Genomic DNA, 14253 nt, shown 5'->3' with positions numbered 1-14253 from the left:
ATTCATAGCAGCTCTTTTTGTGGTGGCAAAGAATTGGAAATGGAGAGGATGCCCATAAATTGGGGAATGGCTGAGCAAGTTGTGGCATATGAATGTGATAGAATACCATTGTGCTATAAGAAATGATGAACAGGCTGACTTCAGAAAAACCTGGAAAGACTTGTGTGGTCTGATGCTGAGTGAAATGAGCAGAACCAAGAGAACATTGTACACAATAACAGCCACATTGTGTGATGACTGATATTGATAAACTTAACCCTTCCTGGTAATACAAGGATCTAAGACATCTCCAAAGGCCTAGTGATGGAAAATGCTATCCACACCCAAAGAAAGAACTATGGAAGCCGAATTGTTATTTTTTTCCTCTTCTGTTCAGTTTTGTTTCCTCTTTCTGATGGTTCCTCCTATTGATTTTAATTTCTACTTACAACATCACTAATGTGAAAATATGTTTAATATGAATGTAAATGTATAGCCTATATCAGATTGTGCACCATCTTGGGGAGGGTGGTGGGGAGGAAGGGGGAGAAAAATTTTAAACTCAAAAGCATATAGAAGTGATTATTGATAAATCAAAAAAAATTAATAAAGAAAAATAAAATTAAAAAAAGAATCAGTACAAAAATGAACAATAAAAAAAAAGAAAATGTTAGAATGGGTAGGATGGGTCTTGATGTCTCTAGAAACTCAGAGGGAATGAGAATCTATAATTAGTCCCAAATTGACTCCTCTTACTAACTTCCCTATTTCTATGGATATCAATAGTATTCATTCAGTCCTTAGTCTTGGAACCTTTGGGCTATCTTTGACTCTTTCTTTCTTCTATCATATTCTTCAGCTAAATGAGCAGGTATTCTTATCTCTGCATCTCTGGTTGTTTACCTTCTTCAATCCATTTTTCTCATTGTTGACAAAGTACACTTCCTTATCTGATCATATCACTCCTCTAATCCAATCTTTTTAATGACTCCATATTTCCTAATGAAAAAAGACAAACTTTAAAATTTTCAAGCTACCAAACAAAGCTTTAGAAAACTCATAATCTATTTACCACTCCAACTTAATATTTCTTTATCTATGATGTGCTCTGCGGTGGGTGGAACAGAATACTTACTGTTCCTCATACTTAACCAGTGCTTTGCTCATGCTATACATTTTTTTTGTGATATTTTCTGTGCCTAGAAAGTCTCTCTTTCCCCAACTCCATCTAAATTCTAGGTCCAGCTTAAATACTACTCTCTCCATGAAGTTTTCCCTATCTTTCCTTTAAGAAATGATTCTTTCTGTCTCTATTTCCTTTCCTTCCTGCCTTCCTTCCTTCCTGCCTTCTCTGCCTGCTCTTTCAACAGCACTTTACATTTTTATTATGCTCTGATGAAATTTTATTCTCCTTCATAGTTTTTTCCCTAATATTTATGTCTGAGTTATACTCCACCTTGTCCATAAAGTCCATGAGGGAAGAGATATTTTACTAATTATCTTTGCTTATCCCCAAGTGTGTTTCATTCATAGCACTTTGAGTAAAAGAAGCATTTTAGTAAATGGTTGCTAAGTGAATCACACAGTAATATGAACTAATGGCTAACATAATTTCTCCAAGTAGAGATTCTGCCTATCATGCTTAATGAATGAAAATCACTTGTAGTGCACACTTTATATGAAACTGATATCAATAAAGTATTTTAACATCCTAAAGATGACTATACTTATTTATAGTGCAAAGTAACACTTCTACCCAGTCCAAATTGTTATGAATTATAAATCAGTATGTTCTTAATGATATGTCTTTGTACACTTATGCAATTTTTCTGTTATAATACATTAAAGAATAGTCTCTTCATATTCCATCCAGTACATTTCTTTTTATAAACATCTTAGTTTTTTTTACTGTAATCTTCGGGAAATTTTGAAAGATGAAGAACTCAGATTTCATCTTGAATTGTTTCTTTTACATATAGATATCAATGTATATATACACACAAATATATATAGGTATATACACATATAAAAATCTTCACAATGATATGAGCTCACCCACTTTGAACATTATATATAATAAGCATTAGTGGACAATAAAAAAGAATAACTGAAAACATTACAGGTGCCTTGTCAGGTGATTTAATGCTACCATGGGAACATAAGAGTTGCCCTACAATTTTCGAGCTTGTTGTCTGGAATGCCTTTGTGGCAGACATTAACTTAGTCACTTTGTTCTCCCATGCTGTTGTTAGGCTATTTACAATTTTAGAAAAATAATCATTACTTAATCAATTCTCTAGACTCTCTTAATGACTATCATATAGGGTGTGTGTGTGGGGGAAGAACAACATGAACATGAAGGCTGTATAATAAAATATCTGTATTTTAAATGTGTACATTTTAAGGACGTCATAGACATGTTATGAGTATGTATCAGATCTGAGAAAAAAAGCATCTAGAATACATCTACATATCTTACTTCTGGAGTTTAAAGTACTTTTGGGGCTTTTGAGATCAACAAAATCATGGATATCCTTATAGATTTAACAATAATAGATGCAGCTTGGTATACAAAAAAGAAACTGAATTTGTGTTTAGAGAAATTGGATTCAAATCCCAGCTCCATTAATTAGTACATATGTGATTTGGTTAAATGGCTTCATCTTCCCTGTCTCTGTTTTCTCATTATGAGAATTATGATATAGTGGAAAGAATACTGCAAATTCAGAAGTACCTGATTTTGAGCCATATCTTTGATGCTAACTGTGAAATCATGGACAAATTTTTAGTTTTTTCAAGACTCAGTTTCCATTTATGAAATGGGGATAATGATACCTACCTTATGGAGTGGTTATGGGGAAAGTGCTTTGTAAATGTGATTTACAGAGTCATGGTAAGAGGGCTGAGTGAGAGATCATATCAAAATAAAGCTCCTATTTATCACCTCAAAAAAAAGGCAAGAAATATGTAAAAAAGAGCATTAAAAAGAAAGAGAGAGAAAAGGAAAAAATCCTCAGAAGTTAAATTACAGAGAGAAAATAAAAACTAGGAGAGAACCATAAGAAATGATTAAGCAAAAATCCGTTAAGTCAAAATAGATTTTTAACAGATTTAAGCAAAAAAGTGCTCCTAATACAATGAAAAAATACTCTGTGGTAAAAGAATGCTAGGGTGAAGAAGGGAAAAATTCTGTAAAAAAACCCGTATAGATAAAAAAGGTTGTAACAATCATAGCAATTCTCAGCATGATTGTAAATCTTAAAAGGATTAAAAGAAGTAATAATGAGAAAAATATAGATTTTCAAGAAAAAATTACAAACAGAATCAGTTATTTGAAACTGAAGTTGAACCATTTTATTAAAGGAACAGACTCACTAAAATATTGTGAAAAGAATTAAAAGGTAAGAGATGCAAATAAATGTTATAGAGTGGCTAAAAGATTTTCACTAAGCAAAATCAGTTGTAGTGAGGTATCTACATACCAAAACAATTGACCCTGAAGACAAAGCCTAGCTTGTTTATCTGAGAATAGTTGGCCTTCCTTAGGGAGATGATCAAACATGAAGTCTGAATGTATTATAGAAAATCAATAACAAAATTGACAAGAAATATTGTAGCTAGTCCGTAAAATTCAAGTCAACAAGATAAGTAAAATTACTAACAAACCTTACCATTTCAATTACCATTATTTTATATTTCATATTTATTTCATATTTATTATGGTTATTATTATTATTATTAACTGATAATACAGTACATCAGCATAGAAGAAACTCAGATTTAATTCACACATACATTTTCACATGCAGTTATAGAACCTTGACATCAATGCAGAAATATTGCAAATGGTTAGGGAGGAGATTGTTCAATTTTCAAGGAATACCAGTCTCACCTTCCTGAGTCAATGATGAGAATCATGAATGATGAGAAATTAAAGAAAATTATTAATTATACACTGAAAAGGAAAAGAAAATATATTTTGTCCAAATATACCCATAGAAAGTTAAAATAGATTATTAACAAAATTAATGACCTCCAGGTTTTCCTTCTGAGAAAACAAGAATCAAACAGTTTTTAGAATGCAAAAATCAGGAGGCAAAAGAAATTCAAGAAAAAAAATCATTTATGCACAAATAACTTGGAAGATCCAGAATTCACAAACTTGAAGAGGGGGATAAGGATATTGTTTTTTGGAAGTTCTAATTGTTTGTGAGTCACTGAGGGATCTAAGAGAGATCAACTATGGATATATATTGATAAAAAAAAATCCAAGGAAAATGAGAAGAGAGGGAAATGCAATACCTCAATACTTGAAATCATCATTGATAAACATAAGTCAGAAAAAAATAATTGAGGGTAAAGGGGATGGAGGCCCATGAACCAAGCTTTTATGTGGGCCAAGCAAAGGAATGATTTTTAAAAAGACTATACATACATACAATATAAACACACATACACATATGTGTATATATAAATATATATATATATATAATGTGTGTATATATACATATATTTAAATGGAGGCATTAGGCATGGTATGAGATTGGGAGAAAGAGTGTTAAAATCAGAGGATGAAATCAGGGAAGCAATTGCCCCATGTGAAATTAAAAGCCACAACTTAGGGTTGTTTATAGAGAAGATAAGATCCATTGATTTAGATTCTGGACTTAGAGGGGAAGAGGTATAGTGCTTTTAGTGAGAAGGTTATTTCAAACACAATAAGATAAAACATTTTAATTAAAAATGGATAGAGTGATAGTATTAGATAGAAAGAAAAAAAAACAAACAAATTCACAATTACAACCTTGAGTACCAGTGGTTTTAAATTTTCCTATTAAACAGAATAGTATAATAGAAAACATTAGAAAACTAAAATTAATAACTTATTCCATGAAATATATATGTATATGTGTTTATAGAGAGTTAAAAGAAGACATAAATTAAAATTTATTATAGCTCAGTTAAAAAAGGAAAGAAAAATAGCAATCACGATTTTTAATAAGCCAACCATAAAGATATATACTGTTAACAAAGATTAAAATACTACATTATAGATAAATGTATCATTAATATTAGTTTTAAATATATTATTCATTAAATAGAGCAATAACTAAGTAATTAAAAGAAATGTTAACTGAATTTCAGATTAAATTTAAAATCAAGATAAAGATAATAATTGTATGTAACTTCAGCATGCCTCTTTCATAACCAGATATATTTATAACAAGGATAAATATGAAATAAATTATGAATCTAGACTGAATGATGAATAAACTACATATAAAAGCTCTTTGGTAACTAATAGGAGTCTCAAGTCATATACTTGTTTCAAAATAAATATTCCTTTAAAATTCATCATGTGTTAATTCACATAAATCTAATAAGCAAATTCAGAAATGGAGAAGTATTAAGTGCATTCTTATTACTGAAGTGTCTGTATAAACTATCAATATTATAAATAATGGCCTTCCTGGTTTTACTTTCTGATTTAGATATACTTCTTCCCAATTCCATGTCCTGCCTAGTGCCTCCATTTATACACACATAGACACACATATGCACACACATGTACATATATATATTCTTTTAAAATTATTCTTTTGCTTAGCCCAAATAAAACATTATCAATTGTGGAAATATGAACAAACTAAATAGACAAATGAAGACTACAAATTGTTATGATAAATGAGGAATCAGCATCATAAGGGATGGGGGTAGGCTATGTAAGAAGACTAATGACTTGAAATTAAATAAGATTGCAAAAGATAAATCAGTTAATCAGATTATATAAACAAAACTTTTGCACAGAAAAAAAAACAAGACAAAGGATCATTCTGAAATCTAAAATTTTGCAATTTTTCTGACTAAATAAATGTTTTAATATACAGTGGAGGTAAGAATACTTAATAAACAAGAACATCTTATAGAAGACAAAATGAACTCTTGATTATATAATATTCAAAAATGTTTTTGTAAAAATCTTTTTTCTTACAATTCTTTGATAATGTTTTTAAATTGTTTCTTTTTTAAATTGGGGGCTTATCCTAGATTATATACTGTGACCTGCTCATGCACAGCATGTGTCTTTCTATTGATATTTATATGATGTTCCTTTTTAGTTCTTTAGAGGTAGTTGTTTTCCAGATCTCACTGCCACACAGCAACACCAGGGAAAGATAGGCCTTTGCTATTACCAGAAGTTTGGCATTAATAAAGCGCTTTGCATTTTCCAAAAGCAATTCAGCCTGCTCTCCTCTTCCTTTTCAACTCTGGGTCCAGCTCACTGTCCATCTGTATTATCTGCCCCAGATATACTGTTGGACAAATCCTATAGGGTGTTCATTCAGTTGCACTTTGAAATCTGGACATTCTTTATTCATTTGGTCTTTCCTGTGTGGGTGGAAAAGGCAGATTTCCTTTGAGTAATTGCAGACCTCTTCCAGAAAGCTCTGCAATGTTCTGGGGTGTGACACATTAAATACAATGTCATCTACAAACAGGAGCATCTGAAGAATCTCATATTCCTCAGGAAATCCCTCTTTGATGTAGAATCTGAGCCAGATTGCCTCCATCACAGTAGTGAATACAGTGCACAAATTCCTTTTTATGCTTGCCTGAAGTGTATTAGTAGAAGATCATTGAACACAGTTTGTTGTTATTGTTGTTATTATTTCTTCCAAGGAATCTTAAAAGACTTTGATATATAAATGAGAGACAATTTTTTGTAAAAAAATGCATAAGGTGGTGTTTTAAGTCATATACATTTTTTTCATAATCAACAAATAATACAATGGAGTATTATATTCTTTCTGTCTTTCAGTTAGATGTGACATGGTAAAGATGTCATCCATTTTAGAATGTCATTCATGAAAACTTGCTTATTGTCCAGTAAAACCTAAATCCAGATGTTCACAACTTGTGTATAGATAACTCTCATAATGATATCGTATAGATGGGGGAGTTGGGACACGGGTCAGTAGTTGTTAATATTTTCTAAGTCACATTTTATAAAAATAATCAATAATGTCTGAGTTTTTTGCATATCTTTGGTATTTTTTCCTTGTTTTCACAGGTATATAATTTCTACTTTGTGTCTCCTCTGTATTTACTTGATCTGTTCTAGATGTTTGTTCAATTTTATTTTCTTTATTGTTATTTTTTACTTCCTCTATAAGCAGCTCAGGGATTGTGATGTTAGGGTATAGTTGGTTGAGGTAGTTCCACTATCCTTGATAGATGAAATTATTGCAATAATTTTTGCAAATTCTTTAGATTTTTCCTTCCATTTGTAAGGCTTTTTCCATATTAATTCTTAAATATCCTTGGATGATTTTTTAGTGGAATATCTTGTCATGCTTTCATTATTCTGATTTTACCCTCCATTGCTTTACAAGACTATATTGCTTTTAATTGTTCATCACCTTCATAGAGTTGAATTTATGTTCTATAATAGATAATTGGCCAAACATTGCAATGGTTTTCAAAAGAGTGCATTCCATTAACATCCAGTTACATCCTACATTTGTGGGGAAAAGTTACTAGAGAAGGTGAATGATAGGAGAATGTCATTTGAATTATATAAAGAAAAGGAAACTATGAAGGTTTTTTGGGTACAAATCCTGGTATTACAAATATAGAGACTTCAAAATATCCTGAATAATTAAAAAATAACCTGTGCTAGAACTGGAGCATTATCACAGGCTACTGCATGCAATCATTGAAACACAGTATTGATCACTGGACATTTAAAATATTCTTAATAAATGTTGTGATAAGAAGTATTCATATTCATAATGACTGAGTTATGTGGAGGGAAAAAAAGATTTCAGAATATGTTAACCCAGCAGAAGAAATCAGAATTGTGTGAAAACAGGATGAAATATGTATCTTCTGGGTAGGTAGGTGGTGTAGTGGATAGGGACAAAGACCTGGAGTTAAGAAGCTCATCTTCATGAATTTAAATCTGGCCTCAGACACTTGCTGTGTGACTCTAGAAAGTCACTTAACCCTGGTTTCCTCAGTTTCCTTATCTGTAAAATGACTTGGAGAAGAAAATGGCAAACCACGCTAGTATCTTTGCCAAGAAAACCCCAAATGGAATCACAAAGAGTAGGACATGACTGAAAAACAATTGAACAACCACAACACTTATCATCTGGATTAGGGGCTTGTTTCCAAAATACTTTACCATTTGTTTCTCAGAATTTACCTTTAAAAATTAAGGTCGCAAACCTTAGTATTATTAATAATTGACATGTAAATAGCATTTTAAAGTTTGTAAAACTCTTTATCTTATATGATTGTCAGAATGACCATATCAGATAAGTACTACAGTTATTATAATCCTGATTTTATAAATCCTGAAACTGAGGCTCAGACAGATTATGATTTATTTATCATTATAAAGCTCTTCAGTATGAGAAGAAGGATTTGAATCTGGGCCTTCTTTGTTCTAAGTCTTTTACTCACTGTTTCTTAATAATAAGAATTTGAACTCTAATTTTTAGTCGTATTATTTTTTTTGCTACTAGTTTTAAAAAATATTGAATTACAGTGTCGCATAATATTATCATTGGTATTTCTTCTGTTGAGTGCCTGCAGCAAAATTCAGCATGAATATATCAATGAATCATGACATCCATCCCACACTGTTTCTTTCTAAGAAGGTTCCCATTGCTGTTCCTACTTGCCAAAGGGACGATTTAAAAAAAAAACATTAAAAATCATTTTGCCAAGATTGAACGCATTTCCAACCTAGCCAAGATTCTGTTGATGAGGATCTGTCTTTATTTAAAGAAGTAGCAGGAAGATGACTTCCTTTTCATATTCAAGTTATTTGCCTCCCCTTTCAAACTCACAATTCAAGCAATAATGCTTGTCAGAAATCACTGCCTACATCTTGAAAACACTGCTCTTGGATAAAATTTCATAGTAGGAAGAGACCTCAGCAGCCAATTAGTCCAGACCATACCCCTAAAATAATTTCCACCATATCATTTCTGACAGGAGTTCATTTAGACTTAGTTTTGAAGACACTGGCTAATGGATAGACATAGCTCTTATCAACTTCCCTCCTAAATTCCACTGCTTTTCTTCTTTTGTTTGCATTTACATAATATAAAAGGTTATAGACATATATTTGGGAAATAGATTGATTATTTTTCATTCCCTCTTCTTCTAAAAAATATCAAACATTGAAAATATACAGAAATCAAATGTCAGTAGGATTTGGCACACCACTATTGATTATGGAAATACAATTGAGGGGGATTTCAGAATACTAAAAATGCCAATGAATAGCATGGTTAAAAACCCTTGCCTTAAAGGCTACTTCTTTCTAATTCTTTAGAATTAAATTATTAAAATGCTTTACCTCCTGAGAAATATGATCTCCTATGTCATGTATGTCAAGGGTAAAGAAAATGATTCTTGAATTTCCCATTTATTTATGCATATATTCATGTAAAATAATAGTAAAGTTTCAGGTCACTGAGTTTGGATGAATCTATTTGCAACTTAATATCCCATTTTTCATAACTATTTTCCTATTCATACTTGTGATTTCATCAGTACAGGAACTTCCAGTGTGAAAACTCCCTGAAACTTCTCTTTAACTTATTACAATCTTCAATATTTATCTATAGGACATAGCAGTTCAGTGACTTGACAATGGTTTCAAGTCTAGTAAATGTCAGAAATAGGGCTAGTTCTCCCTGAAGCTGCCTTCTACTCACCATGGCATAACACCTTTCTTTAATATCTATACACATATTTTAAAAATAATGAATATATTCAAAGAATTCATTCAATCTCTATTCAATTTTCATTTTTTAATAGATATGCCTAGATGAGAAAGCAGTTGATTGCTCACTCTCTGAGATCACTTCAGTCAGTCAACACACACTTACCAGGCAACAGTGGTACTGTCACTTTGTGAAGCAATTAGTGGATACTAGATTTCTCCTTTTTTTCTTAGTTACTAATTGGCTATACAGCCAACGTGACTTAGCAAGCAATTAAATTCTATGTTTCCATTTCCTTACCTTCAAAATTGGAGTAATAATTATACACACACATATGTGTATATATGTATGTGTACATATATGTATACACACATATATACATATATCTATATCTATCTAAAACATAAATGGTAAGAGAATCAGAATGAATACAAAGCAGTTTTGCAGATAAGAATATATGATAAATTAAATAACATTTTACAACACTTTAAAATTTCAAAAGTATTTCAGGTACAATTTATCCTCAAGAATTCTCTAGTGAAGTAGACAATGCAAGCATTATTATCCATACTTTATAGATGAGGAAATTGAGACTTAGAAGGGAGGCCCAAGGTCATACAATTGTTGACATCACTCAGATCTTATTTTTCCACAATATTTTCACTGATACTTCTAATCTGAAATAATCTTTCTTTCTTTAAAATGCACAGAACAATTTCTACCTCTGATGTGCTATTTTTTACATTCTAATTCATTTTGTAGTAAGTGTATAGTATTTGAGACACAAATTTGCTTTTTTAACATGTTACTGTCCTAGGATGTACTCAATAAGCACAATGACCATATCTTAAGTACCTTTGTTTTTTCCCACTGTACCTGTGTCAGAGCAGATTATGCATGGGAGGTGCTTAATAAATGATTGCTGTATGAATGCACAAGAGAATGAATGAAATCTCAGTTTTAAACCAGGCTTTTAGATTACAATTCCAGTGTTCCCATGACATGATGCAAGACCAACACAACACCATAGCAAGGACACTAGAGTTAGAATGAGAAAACTGGGATGTTAATTTTAGCTCTGTAGATTACTATGGTGTGATCCACATGGTAGGACCCCTATGCTAGTCATTTCACATCTGGAATGTTATGTTCATTTTTGGGTGATACATTTTAGGAATGGCATCAATAAATGAGAATGTTCAAAGGAAGGTCACAGGGATGAGGAAAGCCCTCAAGATTCCATATGTGATTCAGATGAGGGAATGCTATGTTTAATCTAGAGAAGAGAAGGCAGAAGGACATGATTTCTCTCTGTTACATGGAAGAGGAATTAGATGTTTTCTGTGGCATAAAAGGACAGAACAGGAAACAATCAGCCAAAATTGCAAAGAGATAAATTTAGGTTTAATGTAAGGGGTGGGGGGGAAAACACATATCTCTTCTGTTAGAGTTTCCCAGAAATGAGGGGTCTGCCTTAGGAGGTAACAACGATAATATTAGTAATGCTATAGAATAGTAGTAGCCAACTCAAGTAGAAATGAGGGTTACTATATACCTAAATATCCTTGTGGACTGCATATTGACTTAGAAAACCACATATATTTCTTTCTTTTTTTATTACTACATTAACACATTAAAATCAGATAGGAACTACATTCTGATCTGGTTTAGGCAACACTAGAAAGTATTGTGGGTCACGTGAGCAGCTTATAGGCTGCTCTATTATAGACAAAGAGTTTTGGATTGGAAGTATGGAATATCTCAGTACAAATCCCACCTCTGATATTTACTAATTGTGTCACTTAAGTAAATCATTCAACTTTTCAGCCTCAATTTCCTTAAAGGTAAAATGAGAGAATTGGATTAGATACTTAATAATGTTCCTCCTAAGTATAAATTCTATCAACTATGAATGTTAATTATCTGTGTCAAATAGAGTAAAACTCCATAGCAAGCACTTTATTTTATTATAGATTCAGTTATCGGTTCAATTATGCCTTCTATGCTATAGCATGTTGCACAACATACATCTCAATGGGTAGAAGTGAAAAGGTTATTATTATGGGTAGGTAACAATAACATTCATGCCAGATATAATTTGAGCTGAATGTGCATGTCTTATATATGAAGCAACATGTAAGGATATTTATTGCTTATGAAACACACATATATTTGTGAAAATGATTGAGCCGCAATACTATGTTAAGATACTGATCAAATGATGGTAATAGACCCAATAAGCAATGACACTGGGGCTGTTTGTTTTAGGGGTAAGTATACTCCCAACATCTCTTGCCATTTGGAAAAAGTATTTACATTTAAGTAACTCGATTAACCAAGTGATTTGAATAAATGAACACTGTATTAAATTACCTCAAACTTAAAAAAAACAATACTCTAAGCTATTTCATGCAAAATTGTTTCCAAAATTACATCTCTATGAAGAACACATTAATAATACGATACAAGAACACATGCATTTTAGGAGAGTTGATCCTCATTGCGGCAAGACACATTGCATAATGGAACTGAAACGCTGCATTATTAGGAGCCTCTGGGGTTGAAAAATATTAAAATCATCATGAACAAAGCTAGACATGAGTGTGAACAATAAAGTTATTCTGCTGGACATCCCAGTCAACCAAGATAATTTATGATGGTTACTTTTTTTCATCAAAAGGAAAAACAAAACACAAAAAATTATTGGGCATGTCATAGCCTCTGTTTTTCTTTTGTCCTTTTTGTTTTTAAGTAGGATATTGTTCATCCTGGCCTATGGTGAGTATCACCTTTCCTTAAAGAGTCCACCTGGTGCACATCTTTCTTCCTATTTGACATTGACAAGTGGCTCTTACCTTCCTGACTCAAATGTGAACCAAGTTGAGTCACGACCATATCTCCTCAATGAACTAAGGGGCCACATCACCAGCTTGACCTTGGCATTGTGAATATCCCAGAGATAGATGTTTTCATGTGTAATCTGCATTGTGCATTCCCCATAAATATCTAGATTTGGTGTAGGCATAAGATACACATTGAATCGTTCTGGAAAGGAAAAAAAAAAGATAATGGAGGTAAGATGAAAACAGTAATTAACAATTTATGATTTTACTGCTTTGACCTATACATATCATGATGTTCAGAAATCATTCATATCTACCCATACTATAAATTCTTTAATGTTTATTATTGAACAGAATTTTTTAAGTATTTCTGTCTTTCACAGATATCTACCATGTATTATTTTAGATTATAACTTTTGGTGTGTGACATACCACCCTCATTATTACACTCTTCCAACCTCCATAGGATGATAAACTTTAGAAGCCCAGGGAATGTGTTCCTATTTAAATGGTTTAGTTTTCCAGGGCTTAGCCCAATGACTTTCATGCAATAGTTTTTAAAACATGCTTTGTTTGATGAGGGCACTAGGTGGTGCAGTGGGTAAAGTGCTGTGTCTGAAGTCAAGAAGACTCAACTTCCTGTTCAAATCTGGACTGAGACACTATCTGTGTGATCCCAGGAAAGTCACTTAACCTTGTTTGCCTTATTTTACAGATAAGGCAATGGAAAAGGAAATGGAAAACAAACATCTTTGTCAAGAAAACCTCAAAATGGGGTCACAAAGAGTTGGACACAACTGAAACAACTGAACAACATTTGATGAATTTAAATAAATATCTATATTCATATATAAACACACAGACATGGGTATATATGTACATATATGTACATACATATATGCCTGTGATTTCACTGAGAAAAAATCCCAGGATGAAAACTCCCTCCACCAATTCAGATAGTCAACTCATCTACATTATCTACTCTTAGAAAATTCTCTGGGGGCACTGAGAGATTATTAAGTGACCTGTTCATGGTCACACAACTAGTATGTGTTATAGGTAATATCTGAACCCAGATCTTAACTAGACCATGGCCATGCCTCTTCTTAAGTTTGTTCTAAAATACATCTCTCTAGTATTTTTTTTATTTTAGGTGATTCATATAATCATTATTTGAAATAAAATTTTACACAGACTATATCACAAACTTAAGGTGAAATGTACCCTTGTACCACAAAAGATATTTAACAAGACATCCAAGGTAACTCACAGACAGTCATCTGGAAAAATATGAAATTGTTTTATTCTATATGAACAATGTACATGTTCAATCTGAATCCACTTATTGTTTTCTATATTTTCCATCAAGGGACAGTATTTTTATAAGTAACCAAAAGTGAGAAAAATAAATTGCTGCTTTCCAGGTTTTTCCATGCATGGCAATCTGACAGGAGAACTCATTTTGAAAATGTGAATCACAATCACAGTTTTGTAATATTCTAGGATATCTCAAGAGATGTGCACAAATCACCTTAACAAAATTCACTGAATTTTATTTCAATTTCACTTAAGAAATAAATATAGGTCATAGAGAACCTTCTTAAATAAGGGGAAAGGAAAAGGTGGAGCATTGCAAAATCAAATGATAAGTTGTTACAACAAAAAATGATTTAGAATTGCCAGCAGAT

The 14253-nt window shown here is 32.0% G+C and overlaps 1 protein-coding gene across 1 annotated transcript in view; it reads right to left on the bottom strand.

Moving 5' to 3' along the window:
* The window catches only part of DOK6 (docking protein 6), a 622361-nt gene that overhangs the window by 216650 nt on the left and 391458 nt on the right, over positions 1-14253 (bottom strand). Inside the window, exon 5 of the mRNA XM_027852414.1 lies at positions 12578-12767. Within this exon, the coding sequence (XP_027708215.1) occupies positions 12578-12767 (190 nt within the window). The remainder of the gene's footprint in view (positions 1-12577; positions 12768-14253) is intronic.

The sequence above is a fragment of the Vombatus ursinus genome, unplaced genomic scaffold (assembly GCF_900497805.2).
Source record: "Vombatus ursinus unplaced genomic scaffold, bare-nosed wombat genome assembly UNPS02009573.1, whole genome shotgun sequence".
In the NCBI taxonomy this organism is placed as follows: domain Eukaryota; kingdom Metazoa; phylum Chordata; class Mammalia; order Diprotodontia; family Vombatidae; genus Vombatus; species Vombatus ursinus.
The sequence above is the reverse complement of the archived record's forward strand: the minus strand, read 5'-3'. Positions and strand labels throughout refer to the sequence as shown.